The sequence below is a fragment of the Thalassophryne amazonica genome, chromosome 9, assembly GCF_902500255.1.
Source record: "Thalassophryne amazonica chromosome 9, fThaAma1.1, whole genome shotgun sequence".
In the NCBI taxonomy this organism is placed as follows: domain Eukaryota; kingdom Metazoa; phylum Chordata; class Actinopteri; order Batrachoidiformes; family Batrachoididae; genus Thalassophryne; species Thalassophryne amazonica.
This window is the reverse complement of record NC_047111.1, coordinates 20,940,567-20,966,438: the sequence shown is the minus strand read 5'-3', so window position 1 is coordinate 20,966,438 and position 25,872 is coordinate 20,940,567. Positions and strand designations below refer to the sequence as shown.

Sequence of the window (25,872 nt, the reverse complement as noted above, 5' to 3'; positions counted from 1 at the left end):
AGGGCGTGCTTTTTGTTTTCATCTTCATGAATTAAACTCCTGTCTGTCTCAGATGTCTTCCTCTTCCAAAGTCAGATTCGTTCCTCAGAGGCAGAACCAGTGAATAATTCTCCTCACTCTTTATAAACGGTGGAATCAGACGCGGGGTTCAGTTAACTCTCGTGTGGTTTTTGATGGCGTTCGCTGCCAAATGGACGCCAACAATAATCGCTTTTATGTTCTTTGATAAAGTGGAAATTTGTGTCTAAGACAGTAGATGCAACATTACATTGTAAATTATGGGGTGTGTTTGTTGGCTTGTGTGACCTAAAGATGTCAAACTTTTGCAAATTTGCCATCCTTGTCAATCGCTTGGCTTTGAAATAAAATGTAGAACAATACGTGCATCATTCATCTCTCGAGAGTCTCATCTCATCATGTCTTTTTGTCTTAGTCTACCTTCTTTTCTTTGAGCTCATTCATAACCACCTCTTCTTATTTTTATTTATTTATTTATTTTCTCTTTTTTTTTTTCGCAGGACCTGAGGAGGTGATTCAGCGTTACATGAAAAAAGTGCCTGGCGTTCCAGATGAGGTAAAGTGTTTTACAGTTGTATCGCTCTTTGTCTAAACATGATTTCGACCAATTCATTAGAAAAAAATCATTAGAGCTTATCCATCAGTCTGTTTTTTTGATTAAAATGGATTTTTAAACTGATATTAAAAACAAGCACTCACGCTTCAATATTACACATTCTGGGATCCAAAAAAAGACTTATTCTACACCAGCAGGCAAAATGAGGGAAAGGGTGGCATGATGTCCACACAAATTCCATTTTATTCCTCACTGCGGTATTGTATCACTTCCTGTTCCGGAGCACAGCAGTGTTTTGCTGTATCTGTTAGCTGTTTAATCTGCACAGTTAGATTGATCTAGATAACGATTTGTTTCACAGTGTAATCTTCACGTGCCTTAACTAAAGCACTCCCTCTGCTGAATCACCTCTAAATTATTTACACATTATTCACTTTGTGTGTTTTTAGGAATCCGCTAGCTTAGCGCAGCTACTAGCTCTTAGCCGGTTTAGCATGGCGGCTTCTCCTGTCTCTCCCGCACTTTTCTGCTCTGGGTGTGAAATGTTTAGTTATTCCTCGGCCTCCTTTAGCAGTAATGGTACTTGTAATAAGTGTAGCTTATTCATAGCTTTGGAGGCCAGGCTGGGCGAATTGGAGACTCGGCTCCGCACCTTGGAAAATCCTACAGCTAGCCGGGCCCCTGTAGTTGGTGCGGACCAAGGTAGCTTAGCCGCCGTTAGTTCCCCTCCAGCAGATCCCGAGCAGCCGGGAAAGCAGGCCGACTGGGTGACTGTGAGGAGGAAGCGTAGTCCTAAACAGAAGCCCCGTGTACACCGCCAACCCGTTCACATCTCTAACTGTTTTTCCCCACTTGGCGACACACCCGCCGAGGATCAAACTCTGGTTATTGGCGACTCTGTTTTGAGAAATGTGAAGTTAGCGACACCAGCAACCATAGTCAATTGTCTTCCAGGGGCCAGAGCAGGCGACATCGAAGGAAATTTGAAACTGCTGGCTAAGGCTAAGCGTAAATTTGGTAAGATTGTAATTCACGTCGGCAGTAATGACACCCAGTTACGCCAATCGGAGGTCACTAAAATTAATATTGAATCGGTGTGTAACTTTGCAGAAACAATGTTGGACTCTCCCCCTCCCCAATCGGACCGGGAGTGACATGTTTAGCCGCATGTTCTCCTTGAATTGCTGGCTGTCTGAGTGGTGTCCAAAAAATGAGGTGGGCTTCATAGATAATTGGCAAAGCTTCTGGGGAAAACCTGGTCTTGTTAGGAGAGACAGCATCCATCCCACTTTGGATGGAGCAGCTCTCATTTCTAGAAATCTGGCCAATTTTCTTAAATCCTCCAAACCGTGACTATCCAGGGTTGGGACCAGGAAGCAGAGTTGTAGTCTTACACACCTCTCTGCAGCTTCTCTCCCCCTGCCATCCCCTCATTACCCCATCCCCGTAGAGACGGTGCCTGCTCCCAGACCATCAATAACCAGCAAAAATCTATTTAAGCATAAAAATTCAAAAAGAAAAAATAATATAGCACCTTCAACTGCACCACAGACTAAAACAGTTAAATGTGATCTATTAAACATTAGATCTCTCTCTTTTAAGTCCCTGTTAGTAAATGATATAATAATTGATCAACATATTGATTTATTCTGCCTTACAGAAACCTGGTTACAGCAGGATGAATATGTTAGTTTAAATGAGTCAACACCCCTGAGTCACACTAACTGCCAGAACGCTCGTAGCACGGGCCGAGGCGGAGGATTAGCAGCAATCTTCCGCTCCAGTTTATTAATTAATCAAAAACCCAGACAGCTTTTTCTTGTCCATCCAAATTGGAAGTCCCAAAAACCAGTTTTATTTGTTATCTATCGTCCACCTGGTCATTACTGTGAGTTTCTCTGTGAATTTTCGGACCTTTTGTCTGACTTAGTGTTTAGCTCAGATAAGATAATTATAGTGGGCGATTTTAACATCCACACAGATGCTGAGAATGACAGCCTCAACACTGCATTTAATCTATTGTTAGACTCGATTGGCTTTGCTCAAAATGTAAATGAGTCCACCCACCACTTTAATCATACCTTAGATCTTGTTCTGACTTATGGTATGGAAATTGAAGACTTAACAGTATTCCCTGAAAACCCCCTTCTGTCTGATCATTTCTTAATAACATTTACATTTACTCTGATGGACTACCCAGCAGTGGGGAATAAGTTTCATTACAGTAGAAGTCTTTCAGAAAGCGCTGTAACTAGGTTTAAGGATATGATTCCTTCTTTATGTTCTCCAATGCCATATACCAACACAGGGCAGAGTAGCTACCTAAACTCTGTGAGTGAGATAGATTATCTCGTCAATAGTTTTATATCCTTATTGAGGACAACTTTGGATGCTGTAGCTCCTCTGAAAACGAGAGCCTTAAATCAGAAGTGCCTGACTCCGTGGTATAACCACAAACTCGCAGCTTAAAGCAGATAACCCGTAAGTTGGAGAGGAAATGGTGTCTCACTAATTTAGAAGATCTTCACTTAGCCTGGAAAAAGAGTCTGTTGCTCTATAAAAAAAAAACCCTCCGTAAAGCTAGGACATCTTACTACTCATCACTAATTGAAGAAAATAAGAACAACCCCAGGTTTCTTTTCAGCACTGTAGCCAGGCTGACAAAGAGTCAGAGCTCTATTGAGCCGAGTATTCCTTTAACTTTAACTAGTAATGACTTCATGACTTTCTTTGCTAATAAAATTTTAACTATTAGAGAAAAAATTACTCAAAACCATCCCAAAGACGTATCGTTATCTTTGGCTGCTTTCAGTGATGCCGGTATTTGGTTAGACTCTTTATCTCCGATTGTTCTGTCTGAGTTATTTTCATTAGTTACTTCCTCCAAACCATCAACATGTCTATTAGACCCCATTCCTACCAGGCTGCTCAAGGAAGCCCTACCATTAATTAATGCTTCGATCTTAAATATGATCAATCTATCTTTATTAGTTGGCTATGTACCACAGGCTTTTAAGGTGGCAGTAATTAAACCATTACTTAAAAAGCCATCACTTGACCCAGCTATCTTAGCTAATTATAGGCCAATCTCCAACCTTCCTTTTCTTTCAAAAATTCTTGAAAGGGTAGTTGTAAAACAGCTAACTGATCATCTGCAGAGGAATGGTCTATTTGAAGAGTTTCAGTCAGGGTTTAGAATTCATCATAGTACAGAAACGGCATTAGTGAAGGTTACAAATGATCTTCTTATGGCCTCAGACAGTGGACTCATCTCTGTACTTGTTCTGTTAGACCTCAGTGCTGCTTTTGATACTGTTGACCATAAAATTTTATTACAGAGATTAGAGCATGCCATAGGTATTAAAGGCACTGCGCTGCGGTGGTTTGAATTATATTTATCTAATAGATTACAATTTGTTCATGTAAATGGGAAATCTTCTTCACAGACTAAGGTTAATTATGGAGTTCCACAAGGTTCTGTGCTAGGACCAATTTTATTCACTTTATACATGCTTCCCTTAGGCAGTATTCGTAGACAGCATTGCTTAAATTTTCATTGTTACGCAGATGATACCCAGCTTTATCTATCCATGAAGCCAGAGGACACACACCAATTAGCTAAACTGCAGGATTATCTTACAGACATAAAGACATGGATGACCTCTAATTTCCTGCTTTTAAACTCAGATAAAACTGAAGTTATTGTACTTGGCCCCACAAATCTTAGAAACATGGTGTCTAACCAGATCCTTACTCTGGATGGCATTACCCTGACCTCTAGTAATACTGTGAGAAATCTTGGAGTCATTTTTGATCAGGATATGTCATTCAATGCGCATATTAAACAAATATGTAGGACTGCTTTTTTGCATTTGCGCAATATCTCTAAAATTAGAAAGGTCTTGTCTCAGAGTGATGCTGAAAAACTAATTCATGCATTTATTTCCTCTAGGCTGGACTATTGTAATTCATTATCAGGTTGTCCTAAAAGTTCCCTGAAAAGCCTTCAGTTAATTCAAAATGCTGCAGCTAGAGTACTGACAGGGACTAGAAGGAGAGAGCATATCTCACCCATATTGGCCTCTCTTTATTGGCTTCCTGTTAATTCTAGAATAGAATTTAAAATTCTTCTTCTTACTTATAAGGTTTTGAATAATCAGGTCCCATCTTATCTTAGGGACCTCATAGTACCATATCACCCCCAATAGAGCGCTTCGCTCTCAGACTGCAGGCTTACTTGTAGTTCCTAGGGTTTGTAAGAGTAGAATGGGAGGCAGAGCCTTCAGCTTTCAGGCTCCTCTCCTGTGGAACCAGCTCCCAGTTCGGATCAGGGAGACAGACACCCTCTCTACTTTTAAGATTAGGCTTAGAACTTTCCTTTTTGCTAAAGCTTATAGTTAGGGCTGGATCGGGTGACCCTGAACCATCCCTTAGTTATGCTGCTATAGACTTAGACTGCTGGGGGGTTCCCATGATGCACTGAGTGTTTCTTTCTCTTTTTGCTCTGTATGCACCACTGCATTTAATCATTAGTGATTGATCTCTGCTCCCCTCCACAGCATGTCTTTTTCCTGGTTCTCTCCCTCAGCCCCAACCAGTCCCAGCAGAAGACTGCCCCTCCCTGAGCCTGGTTCTGCTGGAGGTTTCTTCCTGTTAAAAGGGAGTTTTTCCTTCTCACTGTCGCCAAGTGCTTGCTCACAGGGGGTCGTTTTGACCGTTGGGGTTTTTCCGTAATTATTGTATGGCTTTGCCTTACAATATAAAGCGCCTTGGGGCAACTGTTTGTTGTGATTTGGCGCTATATAAATAAAATTGATTTGATTTATTCCAATTTATTTAAATACACAATTCCATTGGCATTTCCACTGAAATTGTGCAATGTACATATTTGACCAGTAGATGTCATTAGTATCGAACAAGCTCTTAAATTGGGCTGGGAGTAATAAAGCTTTTGGTGAAGTAACTGGCTGGTGGTATATGTCTTCGCTACGCTGCGTGCTTCATTGTTCCATGAGGTGTCCATGTCGGGTATTATCAGTGGTGGGCACAGTTCCGATAATCCAATAACAGATAATTATCGAAGGTAACGTTTTCATTATCGGATTATCTTTTAAGATAACTTTAAAGACAATCATCGGACTAATTATCTTCCAATGAATTTTTGTCCGATAACTTTTAAACCGATAAACAAAATAAACAAAGCTGAACAGTGACAAGCATTTTTAAAATTAGTTCAGCACCCACCTGTTAAAAGGTTTGTACCAGACGCACAGTTATAACCTTTGCAAACAGAAGAGAACTGCTTGTATAAAAAGCATCTCAATCCTCTGCAGACAAAGGAAAAACAGCCCCAAAAAGAAAAAAAAAAACCATTTCCTTTAACACCATACTGATAAGCTGGCAATATGACCCAAGTCATCCAGAGGCATACATCTTTAACTTATGGTTCAGATTTTAACCAAACTAATTTTGGACAAGTTATTTAAAATTACTGTCATGTCTGAAGTTGTATAAAGTAAAAATATCAGATATACACTCAACAAAAATATAAACGCAACACTTTTGGTTTTGCTCCCATTTTGTATGAGATGAACTCAAAGATCTAAAACTTTTTCCACATACACAATATCACCATTTCTCTCAAATATTGTTCACAAACCAGTCTAAATCTGTGATAGTGAGCACTTCTCCTTTGCTGAGATAATCCATCCCACCTCACAAGTGTGCCATATCAAGATGCTGATTAGACACCATGATTAGTGCACAGGTGTGCCTTAGACTGTCCACAATAAAAGGCCACTCTGAAAGGTGCAGTTTTATCACACAGCACAATGCCACAGATGTCGCAAGATTTGAGGGAGCGTGCAGTTGGCATGATGACAGCAGGAATGTCAACCAGAGCTGTTGCTCGTGTATTGAATGTTCATGTCTCTACCATAAGCCATCTCCAAAGTCGTTTCAGAGAATTTGGCAGTACATCCAGCCAGCTTCACAACCGCAGACCACGTGTAACCACACCAGCCCAGGACCTCCACATCCAGCATGTTCACCTCCAAGATCGTCTGAGACCAGCCACTCGGACAGCTGCTGGAACAATCGGTTTGCATAACCAAAGAATTTTTGCACAAACTGTCAGAAACCGTCTCAGGGAAGCTCATCTGCATGCTCGTCGTCCTCATCGGGGTCTCGACCTGACTCCAGTTCGTTGTCGTAACCGACTTGCGTGGGCAAACGCTCACATTCACTGGCGTTTGGCACGTTGGAGAGGTGTTCTCTTCACGGATGATGCGAAGGAGATGTGTTGCACTGCATGAGGCAAATGGTGGTCACACCAGATACTGACTGGTATCCCCCCCACAATAAAACAAAACTGCACCTTTCAAAGTGGCCTTTTATTGTGGGCAGTCTAAGGCACACCTGTGCACTAATCATGGTGTCTAATCAGCATCCTGATATGGCACACCTGTGAGGTGGGATGGATTATCTCAGCAAAGGAGAAGTGCTCACTATCACAGATTTAGACTGGTTTGTGAACAATATTTGAGGGAAATGGTGATATTGTGTATATGGAAAAAGTTTTAGATCTTTGAGTTCATCTCATACAAAATGGGAGCAAAACCAAAAGTGTTGCGTTTATATTTTTGTTGAGTATATGTTTTAGTTTTAAAGTAATGTGTTAATTTTTAAGGTTTTGTGAGCACATGCTCTGACCTGCAGTGCATCAGACACTTTGTTCAGGCTCCAAGGACAACAGCATTAAACTCTAGTGCCTAAAAGTCTCTTGTATATATCTGCGTTTATAGACGTTGGTTTTTTTTAATTGCGTTTGTTAAATTCCACACATTTTAAATGTGAACAGACAGGGATTATCTAGAATTTGTTTTGAAATCCTCTACTGCCATCTAGCATCTAATGGCCAGTAGTGTTCATGGCAGTGTCTGGGTACCAGTAGATGGCAGTGTTCTATTTATTTTGACCCCTGTTATGTCAGATATAAGACTTGTTCTTCTCTCTGCTCCTTTTCATTCTGGTGATTGTGATGCTTTATTTCTGTTTTTTCTGTTTTTTTTCTTTTAAATGAATGAAATAAATATTAAAGAAAGAAAGATGATTGTCAAATCAAATTTTTGCTTTGCAAATGGCTTTTTTTTTATAAATGAAGTTTAAAAACAAAACAACTGCATAATAATAATAATAATATTATTACAAGACAGCTCTGCAGTGTTTGCACAGGTACAGTGCGAACGGTTGGATGCTGCTTGTAGCTTTCAGCAGCAGGATAACCTCACGACGGCCGACCACAATAATATATCAAACAGGTTTGATTCTCATTCGACCATACGATCAGCGATCAGGAGGTGGTTGTCAGATGTTGACCGCAGCTTGATACTCCATGAACACTACACGATGCAGGACGCACGATTAACCTGAAACTTGGTCCAAAAAATTCCTGCATGAAAAATAATCTTGCACAGTGTAAAGTATGTTTTACAACATCAAATAAATGTTGTAAAGAGAGAATGCAAAAAAAAAAAAAAAAAAACATGCAAAAAAATTTGCGATGACACTTCCAGGGCTCCGTAAAAATGTCTGTTTTTACAAATAAAAAATGGAATATTTTACAAAAGCACATTTAAACACCAACACACAACAGACGTCACATTAACGTGTTGGTTTACATAATGAATGACTGAACCAGTGTTTAGCAGGCACCTTTACCCAGAATCCTTTGCGATCTGTCTCTTTGTTACAAAACCCCAGAATTAGTGCATTATTCAACATTAAAAGACTATATTTTAACTTTGTACAAATGACAGAATTGACATTAATGGAGTTATTCTATCGGTATTAATGTTATTTATAAATCAAAACCATAAGTCAATATGACTTTATTTTTCAAGACCTCCGCATGACCAGAGCTTTACAATTGATACAGGGCTGCCATTACGGCTGCTCTCAGAGTGCCTCTGTGCTGGGAGAGCTGTAATAAACAAGAGCTTCCAGCAGGGGCCAAATGTTGAAAGAAAAAAGTGTGGTCTCATTGTTTGGGTCTCAGGGTGCCTCTGTCTGTGCTCGGAGCGCTGTATAGCTTCCAGCAGGGGCAGACTGTTGAAAGAAAAAAGTATGGTCTTATTGTTTTGTTCTATTGTTATTTTTAATATTATTAGAAGCTACTAAATTTGTTTTACTAGTAGTTGTAAATGTGCCAGAGACAATATTAGAATTTATCAGTTATCTGTAACTTCTGATAAATTTTTGGGTGGTTTATTGTTTTATCTTTATCGAAGATAACTTTTCAGTTATCTGATTATCTGCTATCGAAGTTAATTTTTTGGTTATCTGTGCCCACCACTGGGTATTATATCAAATAAACTCCGGACCTGACTCCTGGTTACATGTCGATGAGTGATTCTTGCATTTGATTCTTCAACTCGAAATCCCAACATAACTCAAAGCTTTTAATCATGTGTTTTTGTGTTGCTGCTTGAATTAATTTGAGGAAATGGATTTTGTCTTTCGTCTTCAGGACTGTATAATCTGCATGGATCAACTCTCCAATCCGTCTGGCTACGAGACACCATCGGTGCAGGAGGATGGGCGGAGCATCCTGCCGGACGCTGTCGGCAAATTCATCAAGTGTGGTCACAAGCTGCACATGCTCTGCATGCTGGCCATGTACAACAACGGAACCAAGGTACAAAAGCCCGTCAGCAAAATGAAAACTGCAGCAAATGTAAGTTGCTTAATTTGCATGTCAAGTTTTATGCATCTGAATGCGTAACCACTTCAAACTGGTGCAGCAGTGTTTATGCTCATGCTAACATGCTAACAAATGCACACATTAAACAGTACAACTAAATTGGGGTGGGGGGTCAAGTTGAGAAAATGGTCATTAAAAACCCTCCAGAATGCATCCCTGGACATCAAAACCCCAAAATGTTCTGGGGGCTTGAGCAGCCCCCAAACTCCCTGCTGACAAAGGTCCAATTTCACAGACGCACACAAAAAAAAGACAAGACACTGCCCCCCCCCTTTCAGATCCTGGCTACAGGTCTGAGATTTTAATATCTTAATGTGTATAGAATGAAGCAGGGTTCTAGCTACCATTTTAGTGCCTGGTAAATTATTAAAATTGATCGTGGCTCAGGGCCAGGGATGTAGGGGCACTTGGTGGGAGTCAAGGGGGCAGAGCCCCCTGAAGCTATAGGGTTTTATACCTCCAATTATTGGCAAGCCCTATTTTAACCAATTTTTAGTGGTTTTAGATGCATTGAAAGCAAGAATAACAGACATAAAATGACATGTTGTAATATTTGTAATACCAAAGTTCTTTTTAAAATTTTTTGACAAAGTCTAAGTTAATCAAATAAATAACGTTGAAAAGGTTAAAAACACATTAATATTTGATGGGCATATAGCATTTGCTCTCTGTCAAAAAAAAACTCATTCATGACAGTTTTTCTGTCATGAATGAGTTTTTTTTTCTTCTTCTTCTTCTTCCCCAACATGTTTGAGTGGGATTGCATTCTTAAAAAAACTGACAACAACAAAAAAAACAAACAAAAAAACAATATAACCACTAATTGTTTTGTTTAAACAAGAACTGAAGCTCCTCTCCCTCCCCCTCACTCTCACTGTCAATGCAGTTTTCCTCCAAAAGTTTTGGAATCGGGAGCTTGCAAACTGTAAAGTAAACTGGAAACATCTGAATGTATCAGCATCTATGAACTGACACTCTTGGTTATTTTAATGAAACATTTTAAGTGTTTTTTTTTTTTTTTCTTCTCCTTTTAAGCCAGAGCGGAGACAGATGCTGTGTGGGATGGGAATTTTCCACGGGTCTGCGGATTTCAGAGGTTTTCTGAGTTTCTGGGCTATTTCTGAGATCAGCATAAATAAATCTGTTGAGAAAAATTTTGGGTGGGTGGTGCAGCGCGGGTCATCTGTGCGAGTTAAATCTTTCCTTGTATGCATGTCTGTTGAGCTGCGTCTTTAACATCGAGAAAGAGGACAAGGACTGCGTTAAAGACACCAGTAGTGGTGTTTAAAAAAAAAAAAAAAAAAAAAAAAAAGTTTATGTGCACGTTTGGAGCAGGAGGTGGATGTGAATGGGACAAAAGCAGGACTCTGAATTTGTCCGCAAGGTTGATCTCCCTGGTAAAGCCCTCTGCATGCTGTTTGGATTTCATCAACAAAACCTTGGAAGAGCACTGCAAGATGAAGAAACATGTCATTAAATTAATATTAAACGGATTAATCTGCCCGGGACCAGAGTGAGGAAGAGGAACAGCGAGCCCCAAAGGCCACAGCACTTGTCAGCGATCAAACATCCAGTGCTCAGGTGCGTGTCCAATAATTTTATTCATGCTATTAAAATGTTTATAATCAATGAAATTTTTAAGTGTGGTCCAGTTACTGTGTACGTACTGAAGTGAATTTCAGTGCTGCAAAACCAGCGTTTTGTATACGGATTTTTGTCCCAATTTGTTTCCATGTTCCATTTTTATTTCACCATATAAAACTATGTATTTTATGGGTTTATTTTGACACGAAATACACTTTTTCTGAAAACGTGACCGGGTAGAGAAAAACAAAACAAATAAATCCTTTTTCTTTTGTGGTGAATAACGGCAGCCAGCATGCATATTGTTGCATTGCTGCCACCTGCTGCATCAGTCTAGCAGGACTAAATCCTCTTTATGAGTCCAGTGTCTTTCAAGAATTTAAAAAGCCAACACTTCCCCTCTCACTTGACCTGATGGCTGAAATACTTCCTGCAGAAACTTCTTTCAGGCCTTAGAATTGATTTCCTTCAGTTTTTACTCTTTAATAGATAAATAATTCAAAAATGACAAAATATATTTTGCCTGCATGCTGAAATCATCCTGCATCAATTTTATTTTTATTTTGGTGAATTTCATAGGCTGTAGTACAGTTGGTGCACAGGATGTGTGCTTTTGAATGATACTATGCTATATGTTCCTGTGAGGTTTTCCTGCTGACTGACATAAGTAGTCGGGCTGCAAACTCACATGGTGTGATTTATTATGGGGCAGTAATTTGTAAGTATACATTTTACATGTAATTATTAATAAAGTCACTGTTTTATACCAGAAATGTCATTTTGATAGGTTTTAATCTCTTTAAATGATTTACACATACTTGCATGAAGTGTCTATATATTTCAGAGCTCATTGCAGGTTAAGGAAAGACACTTAAAGAATAGTTTTGGTAAGTTCAGTGATATCTGTCAAATGCTTTGGCATTTATAGTAAGTACATATGCTACGGCATGAGGCAGGTATCACTGAAAGAAGGTCTACATAGACGGATTCTTTTATTATGGTAAGCTTCCCACATTCCCCAACATAAAAAAATATATAACTTGGAAATTCATGAAATTAGGACTCTCTAGTGGCCCCGAAATGCCTCTAAAATGCTCAAAACCCGTGGGCCCCCACCAGGGGCACTGCCCCTGGACCCTGCTGAGGGCTTATGGTGACCTCCGGGCCCACTGAGTTTTTTTTTTCCTTTGCCCATTCTCATCCCTATGTACATCTCCATTCTTCTCTGGTTTCAGCAAATGCTGAAAGCAGCTGACTGTTGATCTCTGCCGTTTGCATTAGAGGTGAAGAAAATGAATAGAATTATTTATTTAATTATTTGGTTGAAATTGCAAAATAAAACAAAAGTATGACACTATAAGCTTGAAATACGATTGAATTGGTACATTTTTCAGCAACATTTCAGTTCATTTTTTTGGAAAATCCATGCTGGGCAGGAGAGGAAATTTGCAGTACTGGACGGTACAATTTGCTGTTTTCTCCGCTGTCTCCACCTAGGGTGGGATCGTAAAACGGTTCTATAGAGTACACATAGGAAATTGATGAGGCAAACAGCCAAAACGTTGCTGTGTGCAACAGCCAGTGAAGCGTTTATCACCTTTCGAGGCATCATGAGTAAAAGCAAAGCCTCATGGATCAATGTTGAGTTGAATCAGAACTGATCTGGTTTGTATTGATTGAGGTGATTTGTTGATCTGCAGGACGGCAGCCTCCAGTGTCCCTCGTGTAAGACGATCTATGGAGAGAAGACTGGCACCCAGCCCAAAGGCAAGATGGAAATTTACAGCATTGACCAGTCGCTGCCAGGCCACCCGGACTGCGGCGCCATCCAGATCATCTACAGCATCGCCCCCGGCATCCAGGTACACGCTCAAGAGAAAACTTAGCTCTTCTTCATTCAAAGTAGGCATGACATACAAATGTAACATATTTTCCGGACTAGAAGTCGCAAGTTTTTTGTTTTTTAATAGTTTGAGTTGTGACTTTTTTTTATAGTGAACAAGAGCAATCTGAGATTTCTGATGTCTGCCAATCCAGATCACCTCCAAAATTCAGTGGCGTCTTCCATGCCCTAATATCGATCAGTGATGCAATTTTGGTGAGAATTTGTGAAGTAGGTTTTTTTTTTTCTTTTTCTTTTTTTTTACGTAATCCGACAAAGAAACACTGATTTTATTACATTCTTGGCGGATGTAAAAATGTTTATTAATAATGATAACAATAATAAATAAGAATGGGGCTCTTCCAAAAAGTGAAACACTAAAAATAAACAAGAATGAACGTAAACCACAACAAACAAATATTCCAAATTAAAGAGCTGATTTAAAAAACAAAAAAAAAACAGTCTAACGGATTTAGGCTTTTATTGACGTGTTTCCAAAGCTGTGGGCTAGTGGTCCATGTCCTTCTGACTATTTCTTTTGTCCGCACTCTGTCAAATAACATCTAATATATTGTCCATTCCAGGGGTAAGCAGGCTCAGAACATGAATGAGAGAATATTGTCCAATCCATGTTTATTTGTCAGTTATTGAAATTTAACAGACCTTATGTTACACGCCACGAGCTGAGGCCTTCCTGCATAAATCCACTGGTTCACTTCTCCATGTCGCTGTTGGCCAGCAGTTTGTCCATTTTGCTGATTTTTGGAATTAAAGAAGTTCTTGTGTTCAGTAACACCACATGCTACAAAGTGAGCTTCGCAAACGAGAGAAGAGGTGTGACTTATACTCTGGAAAATACAGTATTTTATTACATTTGATCTTACTGTGCTTCATCAAATCCTACTGATTAAATCAGTCTGTGCACAAACTTAGCAGGACAGGTTTTTCCACCGTGGACGTTCCAGCACATAAAACCACCTGGCTCGTTACTGCAGTATGGCAGGGGCTCATTTCAGTGAGGTCAAAGTCAAAATGGGCATTTCTGGTTATTTTCTTTGATGCTCAGATGAATGGTTTACAGATGACGGGTCTGAGTAACGTGGAATTTAAGTCTTGCTGTTACCACTACTTCATACAGTAGTATCAATTTGCGAGAGTGTTGCATTAGAACCTATGGAAACATTTATTCTGCAAAAAATCTGACACGTTAAAACCTGTGCAACCAGCAGGGCATTTCCATACAGAATGGAAAAAAAAAAAGATTTTTTAATAGTATTTGCCTTGCATTTTCAGTTTCCTAGATATAAAATAGTTGTCCCTCTGTCACACCAACCACCTGCATGTCCTCTATCAGCACATCCATAAACCTCCCTCCTCCTGCCTGGTGGCTCCATCCTCAGCATCCTTCTCCCTGTATACCCTGGATCCCTCCTCTGCACATGTCCAAACCATCTCAGTCTCACCTCTGACTTGTCTCCAAACCGTCCCACCTGAGCTGTCCCTCTGATATGTTAATTCGGTAGCATGGCCAAAGCAGAGGGTCACCCCTTTGAGTTTGGTCTGCTTGAGGTTTCTTCCTCAGATCGTCAGCGGGAGTTTTCCCTTACCACTGTCGCTTGCTCTAGGGCTTGGTAATGTTAGACCTTACTTGTGTGAAGCGCTTTGAGGCAGTTTGTTGTGATGTGGCGCTATATAAATGAAATAAAAATAAAACTAATTCCTAATCCTGTCCATCCTTACCACTCCCAAAGACAGTCTCAACACCTCCAGCTCTGCCTGTCTTTTTGTTAGTGCCACCCTCTCTAAGTTATACAACATAGCTGGTCTCACTACTGTCATGTAAACTTTCTCCTTCACTCTTGCTGATATTCTTCAGTCACAAATCACTCCTTCCACCTTTCTCTACCCACTCCACCCTGCCTGTGCTCTTTTATTTAGTGCAGTTACTCTTTGTTATGGCACTATTCCACTGGGCTCCCTCTCAATCACACACGTGTACTCAGTCTTGCTCCGATTGACTTTCATTCCCCTGCTGTCCAGAGCATATCTCCACCTCTCCAGGTTCAACTTAACTTGCTCTCTACTCTCACTACAGATCACGATGTCCACTGAAAACATCAGTCCATGGAGACTCCTGTCTGATCTCATCTGTCAACCTGTTCATCACCATTGCAAACAAAAGACTCAGAGCTGTTCCTTGATGTAATTCCACCTCCACCTTGAATGAGTCTGTGATTCCTACTGAGCATCTCACCTTTGTCACACTATCCTTGTACTTGTCCTGCCCTACCCTCACATACTCTGCCACTCCAGACTTCCTCATACAAGACCACAGCTCTTCTTTTGGCACCCTGTCACAAGCTTTTTCTAAATCCACAAATGCACAATGTACGGTAACTCCTTCTGGCCTTCTCTATACAGTAAGGAAAATAAGTATTTAAACACCCTGCGATTTTGCAAGTTCTCCCACTTAGAAATCATGGAGGGGTCTGAAATTTTCATCTTAGGTGCATGTCCACTGTGAGCATCATGTGTTACTAATGTAATCTTTGTGACTGTGGTCCCAGCGCTCTTCAGGTCATTGACTAGGTCCTCCTGTGTAGTTCTGAGCTTTCTCAGAATCATCCTTACCCCACAAAGTGAGATCTTGCATGGAATTCCAGACCAAGGGAGATTGACAGTCATCTTGTGTTTCTTCCACTTTTTAATAAATGATCATAACTATGGTGGACAGGTTGGAGTGTGATTGATTGTGTGAACAGGTGTCTTTTATACAGGTAACAAGTTCAAATAAGTGCAATTAATACAGGTAAAGAGTGCAGAATAAGAGGACTTCTTAAAGAAAAATTAACAGGTCTGTGTGAGCCAGAATTCTTGTTGGTTGGTAGGGGGTCAAATACTTATTTGCAGCAGTAACATATAAATAAATTTTTAAAAATCATACATTGTGATTTCCGGATTTTTTTTTTTTTTTAGATTATGTCTCTCACAGTGGACATGCACCTAAGATGAAAATTTCAGACCCCTCCATGATTTTTAAGTGGGAGAACCTGCAAAACCGCAGGGTGTTGAAATATTTATTTTCCTCACTGTACTTCTGCATTAAGTACTCTCAGAGCAAACATTGCATCTGTAGTGCTCTTTCTCAGCATGAAACCATATTACTGCTCACAGATCTTCACTTGTCTTTGAAGTCTAGTTTCAACTACTATTTCCCATAACTTCATGCTGTGGCTGGTCAGCTTAATGCCTTTGTAGGTGCAGCTCTGCACATCACCCTTATTCTTAAAAATAGTTACCCGCACACTTCGTCTCCACTTCTCAGGCATTCTGTCACTTTTCCAAGATTTTATTAAACAATCTGATTAGAAACTACACTGCCATCTCTCCTAAACACTCCCGTGCCTCCACTGGAATGTCATCTGGACCAACTGCCTTTCCGCTCTTCATACAGTGGTATGTAAAGGTTTGGGGACCCCTGATGATTTCCATGATTTTCCTTTTATAAATCATTGGTTGTTTGGATCAGTAATTTCAGTTAAATATATCGTATAGCAGACAAACAGTGATATTTGAGAAGTGAAATGAAGTTTCTAGTATTTACAGAAAGCGTGCAATAATTATTTAAACAAAATGAGGCAGGTGCATAAATTTGGGCAGCCTTGTGATTTTATCGATTTTAACACATTTAGCACTAATTATTGGTTCACAAAATTGGTTTGGTAAGCTCATGGTGTTGGTGACCCCAACACCATTTCTCTTGCTATCCTCACCATGATACAACAACTTGAATCCAATCTTACACACACAATACATCGACTTTTCTCCTCTCCATCATGTCAGCCAGCTCTCTGCCTTTACCAGTCATACCGACAACATTCAATGTTCCGACTCTGACTTCCACCCTTCTAATTTTCCTCTTCTCCAGCTGTCTTAATTGGAAGTAACTAAGACTAATTAAAGATTTATCTTATTTTGTTTGTCATTTCACACCTTGTGTCAAGAAATGGTGTCTAAAAATGTCTCTGTGGGAAGTACACACACAAAAATTTGAAAAGTGAACAGAAATTTGCCGTGAGTGACGTGGAAATGGCCAGCAGCTTTTAGAACATCGAGCAGTGATTATAAGTTTATTTATTTTAAGACTGGTGGGTTTAATCACGTTGCAATGCAACTTGTAAAATAATGTCTGATGCAAAAATCTGTTGAGCAAATTACAACTTTCAATGTGGACAGTCACTGGGTTTTTTGAATAGTGTATTGTTTTCAGAATATTTTACTTATTCATTTAAAGACTGGTGGGTTCAGGTTCAACGCTCTAAAGCCAAATAATAAATGTATCACAAGAAACATGATCTCATTTCAAAATATTTTTGCAGCAGACAGAGAGAGGCTGATGTCGCATTAATGTTATTTGTGCATCAATGTTTTATTTTTGAAGTTCAATATTTTGTTCTGGAAACAGAATATGAATAGTTTTTTTTTTTTTTTCATCTTTTGTGCACAAGATCAGATTTTTACACCCCAAATCTTCTGGAAGCTTATGTTTGACTGTTTTTGTTCTCACCCACCAGGGTCCGGAGCACCCAAACCCGGGACAGCCGTACACCTGCCGAGGATTCCCTCGTTACTGTTTTCTACCCGACAACAACAAGGGACGAAAGGTAAGGGGGGGTGGGGGTTGTCGTTACTATACGCTGCTTCGTTTAGTTCGTCCGTGTGGGTCCACGTGTCTTATGGACCTTGGTACAGCTCGGTCCAAAACCTCCAGTCCAGTCAGCACTTATCTGCAGAAATGTGGCATATGACAAATGGTGCTGAATCTGTCGTGGGGAAGCCACCAAGGCCAAAGCCACGCTAACTCTGAATGAGTTTAAAGCTTTCTTGACTGTGACTGGAGAGACAAGAACTTTTGTGTGTTGCTTCTTAATCACAGCTCGGTGCTCGTGTGGCGAATGCGAACCAAGATTTCACATCTTCCTTCTCTCAGGTGCTTTGTGGAAAGTGGCGCATTCTCATGGGAAAAATCTGCCCTCGTGTATTCAAGTGAAGTTCAACTTTAGCAAACACCTGTGTGCAAAGTGTTTTCCTGGCTAGCTGTGCCGCACAGTCCAATCAAGTATAACGGTTCCATAAGTAGATCGGTATTCGTCAGCTGTGACACAACAAGAGTGGATCATAAAAATATTCCCTTCCAGTTATTGCGTTGTTGTGTAGGTGACGATTAAGCTAGCTAGCTAGCCCAGCCAGGCTGAATTGTGTCAAACTTGTTAAAACTAAATTGTGAGGTATAATCTCTGACCCTGGTGGAAGTTTTCATAGGGATAGTTAATCATGTATGTAAGATGTTAACTTCGTGTAATGTTAGGGACTGTGGGACCATTGTGAAGTTAGCCCAGATGTACAGATTAGTTCTGCGATTGGAAATGCTTTCATCGATTTTCTTCTTCTATGATCTTTAACATTTGTTGTCTGTTGGAAAGGTGCTGGAGCTGCTGAAGGTGGCGTGGGCGCGGCGCCTCATCTTCACCGTGGGAACCTCCAGCACCACTGGGGAGCCAGACACAGTGGTGTGGAACGGGATCCACCACAAAACCGAGATGATGTCCAACTTATCGGGCCACGGCTACCCGGACCCAAACTATCTGGACAATGTTCTGTTGGAGCTGGTCGCTCAGGGTGTGACAGAGGACTGCCTCACACCGCTGGGCGGTGCTGGCACTAGCAGTTAAAGCACATCGCCGAGCTTCCCAAAGCTCAACTCACTATTGACCGCCGCACTTCAGAAATTCAGACCTTGTTCTTTTTTTGTTCAGAGGGGAACGAGAGAAAAGTGAGCGGAATTTAGAAATGTTTTTGTTTGAAGACAAAAAATAAATAAATAAAATGTCTGTGGATGCTGCACAGCAGCGAGCTCAGTGGGATGCTAACACATTAGCGCTGCGCCACACGATATTCCTCGATTTCCTGTAAGTGAACAAAAAGCTGTTTTGTTTTGAAATTCAACATTGAGTGGAAAAAGTAAAAAAACAAACAAAAAAAATTTGGATACCTGAGGGGTTTTTTTTGTGTGTATTTTTTAATGCATATTTTTCATTGAGGGACAGACAAAAGTTACGTGTTTGCGTTAACCAGAATTAAACACCTTCAGTACCTGTGTCAACCAGAGGGAGGCATAAAACCACAATGGACGTATGACGGAAATAGGGGCAAATCTCGCAAAAAAAAGTTTGATAATACTCCAGAAGAAACTGTTATGTAGATATTATGGTTTTTTTGTTTTTTCTTCTGCACGCACAGCCAGTTAAAACCAGTCTGTCTGCTTTAAAACCAGCTAATATCAGGTTTGTACTGATCTAAATCCAGCTGAATGTGGCTCACGAGCTCCTGAAACCAGTCCAGATTTGCTTTTGTTTTTTTGAACAAAAGTTGAACATTATTTCTCTGTGGTGAGGTTAAATAGGTTTACAGTTAGACTGAAGCTGTTACAGTGTTTCACATTTACAGTGAAATGAGAACAAACTGCATCTGTTAAAATTATAAACCCGCAGTCGCATAAAATTTTAGAGTTGCTGTCATTTATTATTGCTATTATTGGTTAAAAATGCCTCCCTTCTTGAGTTAATTTTATTTTCTTATCCATCGACTGCCTTATGTGCGTCCCCTCATCCAGTTGCCACGACAAAAGCATCTTAACTGCTTTAAGAAAAAATCTCATGAAGCACTTTAGTTTTTATGGTGTGTTTCCTGGGTGAGACACGTCTTATCGTCAGCTGGTTTTCAAATTGGAATTTATTAATTTTTTTTTTTTATGCAGTTTGAGTGTTTTACAACATTTCCTGTAGCACAGTCAGTCATTAAAGATCCATAAAGGCAATAATCTGTAAATATAAACACAAATGTCCCAAAAAAAGTGGGGAAAATGTCAGTTGGGGAGCGGAGGGACATATGTTAACATTTTGTCTTTTTTTTTTTTTTCCTTTTCATTGACCCTCTTGCTCTAATCTGATAACAGGGTCTTTATTGGTTGAAATGTGCAGTAGCCACACCCACTTGAGGCATTATTTTAATTATATAATAACTTAGTTTGTGTGAAATGAGACGAGATTAAATCTGCCACATTTTGTGTAAATGGGGGTGGGGTGTAGTGTGACAATCAAGGTCATGAAACTCGTCTCAAGCAAACCTCCCAAAAAAAACACTTCGTGTTTTCACCTTCATTAGGTGACCAGGCCCACAACCTTTTTAGCACAACTTTCACTGTTTTTGGTAGTTCGACAGTTTGATGTCACATCATGTCAGAATCCAGTTTTATAAAATCATTCAGTCTGTTTAATACAAATAACTGTTAACTTATCTGGGTAGCAACCAAGCTAGCTAGCAAGATAACTAATGTAGCCCAGTGGTGAGAAAACCGCACTAAACTTGCTAGCTTGCATCGTTGCCATGTAGCTACCTCAAATGTTCCGTAGACAACACGACGGAAAATTGCGCAATTCTGCTACTGTGCAAGACTTCTAGCAGTGTGTAAAGCTGTTGTTTCAATCAGCAAGTACCGCTCCAATATGCATACTTTTAAAAATGCATTTCTTAGAAATTAAGTGATAACAGTCAACCCTAACCGCCAAGTAATTTGCCAAAGTTCCCAGCTTAGCCTTGTTCCGACACCAGACATTTTTTGGACCCTTCCAAAAATACACATCAGTTTCAGGAGCAGAAAAATTTTAGTTTATACACCTTCACGCACTGTGTAGAACAAATACAAGCAGTATGCCCTCTTAGCGTGCATGTAGCTGCTTTTAATCAAGCATTATGCTAACAGTGTTGAGATCATGTTTGGCTGCTACCCAGTTAGTAATTTAACAAAATTGATCTTTTTACAGTTGCGACAACTGATTTTTGACTAGCTAGTTAGACTCCAGCGTGACTTGCATAGCAGGAAGTCACTGTGCCATCAAACCTCCTGTCCCGCCCATTCAGATGAATGCAGGTAGAGTTTGTGTTGCCAATCTTCTGTTGTGACTGGACAGTACATCTTTACGTGTATATAAGCTAAACTAAATAAAGCACTCCTGCAATAAATAAGATAAAAAATTATCTGACTCCATGTTTGACTTTTTTAGTCTCCCAGAAATCCGTGTGTAACTGCTAGCGAGCAATCTAGCTCATAACTAAAAACACAAGCTACAATACTGCCCCCTGGTGAACAAAATGGTAATGACTACTATCTTTAAAACACCATTTTGTCCACCAGGCAGCAGTACTTGTGACTTTTTCTGGATCCACATAAAACTCCCAACACGTGCAAGGCAACACATTTTATTTGAAAGGCGTAGATGGCGTTAAGGTACAGCATATTAAATACGGTTAGTCCATAGTCTTCGCAGAATACCGCTCTTTACACAATACATTCAGGCTGACGTTTAACGTTTTCTACACTGTAAATATGTAAAAAAAAAAAAAAAAAAGTCTCCTGAAGGTCTCGTCCCTGCAATTAAGACACTTCATTGCTGATGATGCAGTTTCTGTGGATACGTGTTTGGTGACTGGTGTGTTCGTGTTGATGCGATCTATTTTACATCCCTGCACATAATGTTAGAGTTAAATAAATAAAAGGTACAAAGATCTGAATATTCAACCAGACCGCCATTAGAGACTCGGTCATGATGCCAGCGAGTGGACAGAAAGCAGGAGCGCACACAGCTTTATGAAAACAGGCCAGGCCCCCGCCCCCACCCGCGCTGTTTTGATGGCGTACGATCTGCTGTTTGCTCCATCGTCAAGACGTTTAGTGTCAGTTTGACAAACATTTTGTCTGTCAGTAATTGACTTTGCCGGGGACCTGGAAGTTGACGCTGCTGTAGTCCACCATGTACATGGGCCACTGCTGCAGACACACAACGACGACAACAAAAAACAGTCACTCTACAGGACTGGACCAAAAAAAAAAAAAAAACAAAAATGTGTGTATATATATATATATATATATATACTTGTATATATATACTCATATATTATACACAGGTTTCAGTTGCTTCCTTAATATTGATAATATTCATGATTTAAAAAAAAAAATGAAAATGTTAAACCGTGAAAAATTACAAAAAGTCAAATTTCTTGGGGTTTGTAAATTCACTGCTTGCTAACACAAAGATGGTCAATTTAACGTGATAGAACATGAATTCTTCATAACAAAACAAAAAAAAAAAGCATTTTTAATAAGTTAATTATGGAACATCGATCAATTCATAAAATAGACAAAAATAAATGAATAATACAAACATAACCCACCCTACAAAAATCCTAATTAAAAACATTTCCGACAACATAACACACTAATTGTGGCTAAAACAACTGAGAATGACTTGGATTTATAGAGTGCCTTTAATGGTAGATTTAGTCAATCCACCATTATTTTTGCACATTAAAAAAAAAAAAATCCAGGTACCTGTCCCAAAAAAGCCTTGAATTATTAAATTATTTATATATATATATATATATATATATATATATATATATATATATATATATATATATATTTTTATTTATTTTTTTTTTTTTTTAATGTTGATTGAGGAGAGGCTAACATGCTGTAATTCAACCACTAGGGGGCCCCAATTTAGTGGCTCCCCTGTATAGTTCCATTTGAACTTAAGTTATTGCTGTTGCTGAAGTTAATTTACCACAAAAAAGAATAAAAACTAACCATTATTATGATTAATATGCATATGTCGCGGACATGAACAAGCAAAGCTTGACAGATTTCACCATGTCATTTAGGTCCTTCAGATTTTATTTTGAGTAAATGCTTCAGGGGAGCATTAGCATGACAAAAACCTTTCAGCTTTTTTTTTGGGGGGGGGGGGTGATAAACATTTTTTTTAATTTGCCTCTCACATGTCTGGAAAAGCTCACCATCTAACCATGTTCCATGTCTTTCAGACTTTTTTCAGTAAAATGGTTCTTGTGAGCATGAGGAGCTTCTGGAGGGGCTCTGCCCCTCATATGCAAGCATTTTTCTTTTTTGCCTTTCAGTTGACCCCCCTTAATTACAGCCCTTGTAACCCCCTGCCACTTTAAGCTTTTTTTTATGTAGATGTAAATTAATATTCAAAGTTTTTAGCTAGTTGACAGTAGGGCTGCACAATATGGCCAAATTATCTCAATATTTTCACATCATGATATGCGATATGACTGATTTGACACAAAGTGCAGCAACAGTGAAAATTAAACATTCTTAAACAAAACAGTAATATCACACTCATTTTGCACTCATCATAAGATTAGGATACTGTGACCTCTAAAAGTATTGCAACACTTGGAATTTCACACATTTTAATTTATGCCATTTTAAATAAAAAATACAAAAAAAAAAAAAGAATAAAAATTTCTAAAATTTTCTTACTCAAACTGAAAAACTGATAAAACCTGTAAATAATAATCTGTTTTATTGCCAGTTTTCTTAAGACAAGTCAGGGGATGGAAACATGAACATTTCCAAGTCACTGAATATGTCTTGGACTTTATTTACGTCAATTATGAAGAAATACAAAAGTTTCTTTCACCAAAACATCAAATCTAGGCTTTTGTCTAAAATGTACTTTCTGGCAAATTGTAGCTGAACTTTCAGGTTTTTGTGTTTGACATTTGAGATTTCCTGTTTCACTGTGGACTCAAAATTTGGCACTTCCTGTTTGGGACTCTGTACCATGAGTGAGCTTCGCTCGTTATTACTCCATCGTTTGACAAAGTCGATTTTTGGTGTTTTCAGACTTACCATGACTGGAATCTGATTAGCTGATACTCCGAGGTCAGATGAAATCGGGAGTCGACTGCTTTCCTGAACTCTTTTACGTTTCCGCCGATTGGTCAAAGTGTCCATTCCTGCTAATGACAAAAATAATGACCTCAACTAATTCTTACAGTGAGTTGGTTCAGAGACGCCTTTACGTGGGTTCTCGGTTTAACCTTATGACATGTCGTACAAAAATCTTATTTGGGACTTTATTGAATATTCAGAATGATGTTGTCCAACAGATGCAGAGAGAAATGACACATTTTGCACACAAATTTCACATATTTGTTTCACGAATTTGGGTGTGTAAATCACAATATAAAATTCCTCGTTATTTTTTAATTGCTTTGGGCCGAAACAAGCTAATTAAAAAAAACACTTATCTGGAGTCAAAGCTAGCAACAACGTTGACTTGTAACATTCATGAATAACTTTCTTCTTGTAAATGAATGTGATCTCAGATGAACAATTTCAGCATCATGACTCTATAAAAATTGATTATAAACATTCTACTTTTAGCTGTTTTTTGTTTTTATCTTTTTTTAATATGTGCTGAAACACACATTAAGGTGCTAACGAGTTAATCCTGCGGCACTCGTTAGAGCGTTAGCGTTTTGTGTTGCACGTACCTGTGTTACAGGCTTGACTACAGATTTCTGCAAATGGTCTGTGAGAAAATAAAAAGAGGTGTCATCAAAATTGACCACATCTTAACGTACACTCAAGTGTTCTACAGAGTCGAGTTAAATTCCAAACAAACCGACCAGACTTTCAAATGTGTTCCACACTCACTGGAGCTGGCTCTTGATGCTGATGGCTATTTTGTCGGCGGCTTGAAGGATTTTCTCCAGACATGCCGGGTCATAGCTGTTGGGGTTTCGGAAGGAAACGTCGTCTGGAAGGCCGCTAACTTCTACTGACTCTGGACTGCTGCGGATTAGTTTGTATGGGACCAGGACTGAGCGGTCCAATCCTAGAGCCTCACCTGAACACAGAAGATCACAAACATCAGGAACACTGACCGGAAAGAACCTCCGACCACCTGTAACAGGTACATCACCTGCAATTAGTCTGTGACCACCTGTAATCCCTGATCCCTAATCTCATTGTATGTGTACAAAGGTATATGTGTATAAAACTTCTATTCTAATGAACCTCTGCTCACCTGTAACGAGTAACAACACCTGCAACGAGCCTCTGGTCACCTGTAATAGACAGCCTATAACGAGTGACATCACCTGTAAGACCCCTCTTCCACAAGACACCATTCTATTACGATCCCCACAATCCAAAAAGTGCAAAAACTGCTTACTCCGGCATGCCTATCAGGCTGGTTTATAATGATATAATCCTTGTAAAAGAGGTTTCGATCTCAATGCAATTCTAACTGGTTAAATAAAGGTTATTATATAAAGTGCAGGCCTGGGAACTTGCAGGCTTATAAAGTGCATAGCTGGCAACCCCCTCAAAAATGAAAGTAAAGCTGCATTCTCAGAACTGTAAAACTTTGCTTTTGCTTCAACTTTTACCCCGATGGAGCACAATTGCAAGGACTGCTCCGTTTAAAGATGTCTGAACATGACTGAAGTTGTTAAGACTACGAACACCCGGAAATCGTCGTGTAATGACGCCGACTTGTCGAATCGGGATGAAATTATTGAAGACCTGGAAAATTTCACCCCAATTTAAAAACTGGTGCTGCCGAGAGCCATAACTACTGCGTATACCAAGTTTGTTCAAGATTGACAAAAGATGGATCAAGGAATTACTGCAATGCTTCAAAACAGGCCTCAATTTGCCAATTGGGATGAAACAGGAAGGACTGGCGCTCTGTGGAACAGGGGTATAATGAGTCTTTGACCACCTGTAAAGTTCCTTGTTCACCCGTCATGATGAGTATAAGCAACACATATGTCTGTGACGGCCAGTAGCAAGTCTTTGATCACCCATTAATGAGTGTGTGACTGCCTGTAATGCATTTTTTCGACCGCCCGTAATGAGCTGCTGAAGGTGGAAATTTCCTCTGTGTGATTGAGTGAAATGGGAGGGGCTGGAGGCTTTGTGACTTCTCGTCGGTGCAGGTGTCTAATATGACAAATACAAACTTACACCTTTTTAATAGCTCAATAACTGAGTCGCACCCAGTCAATGGAAAACGGAGGAGCCTATCCCAGCAGTCATAGGGCGTGAGTTGGGGTACGTCACCCTGGACAGGACGCCAGTCTATCGCAGGGCCAATGGTATGCAACTTAAAATGGTAAAGAAATAACTGAATG

At 39.6% G+C, this 25,872-nt stretch overlaps 2 protein-coding genes across 6 annotated transcripts in view; one reads left to right on the top strand and one right to left on the bottom strand.

Moving 5' to 3' along the window:
• The window catches only part of dtx2 (deltex 2, E3 ubiquitin ligase), a 37,813-nt gene extending 17,602 nt beyond the window's left edge, over positions 1–20,211 (top strand). For all 3 annotated transcript variants that reach the window (XM_034177752.1, XM_034177751.1, XM_034177749.1), the window contains 5 exons: positions 519–574; positions 9,102–9,269; positions 12,620–12,781; positions 17,376–17,465; positions 18,285–20,211. In XM_034177752.1, the coding sequence (XP_034033643.1) occupies positions 519–574; positions 9,102–9,269; positions 12,620–12,781; positions 17,376–17,465; positions 18,285–18,533 (725 nt within the window). In that variant the 3' untranslated portion in view covers positions 18,534–20,211. The remainder of the gene's footprint in view (positions 1–518; positions 575–9,101; positions 9,270–12,619; positions 12,782–17,375; positions 17,466–18,284) is intronic.
• An 893-nt stretch (positions 20,212–21,104) lies between these two features.
• gtf2ird1 (GTF2I repeat domain containing 1) overlaps positions 21,105–25,872 on the bottom strand; it is a 58,342-nt gene continuing 53,574 nt past the window's right edge. For 2 of the 3 annotated variants that reach the window (XM_034177746.1, XM_034177747.1), the window contains exons 24-27: positions 24,389–24,581; positions 24,226–24,263; positions 23,579–23,688; positions 21,105–21,688 (exon numbers count right to left, since the gene is read on the bottom strand). In XM_034177746.1, the coding sequence (XP_034033637.1) occupies positions 21,620–21,688; positions 23,579–23,688; positions 24,226–24,263; positions 24,389–24,581 (410 nt within the window). In that variant the 3' untranslated portion in view covers positions 21,105–21,619. The remainder of the gene's footprint in view (positions 21,689–23,578; positions 23,689–24,225; positions 24,264–24,388; positions 24,582–25,872) is intronic. The other variant, XM_034177748.1, reaches the window with a different exon arrangement.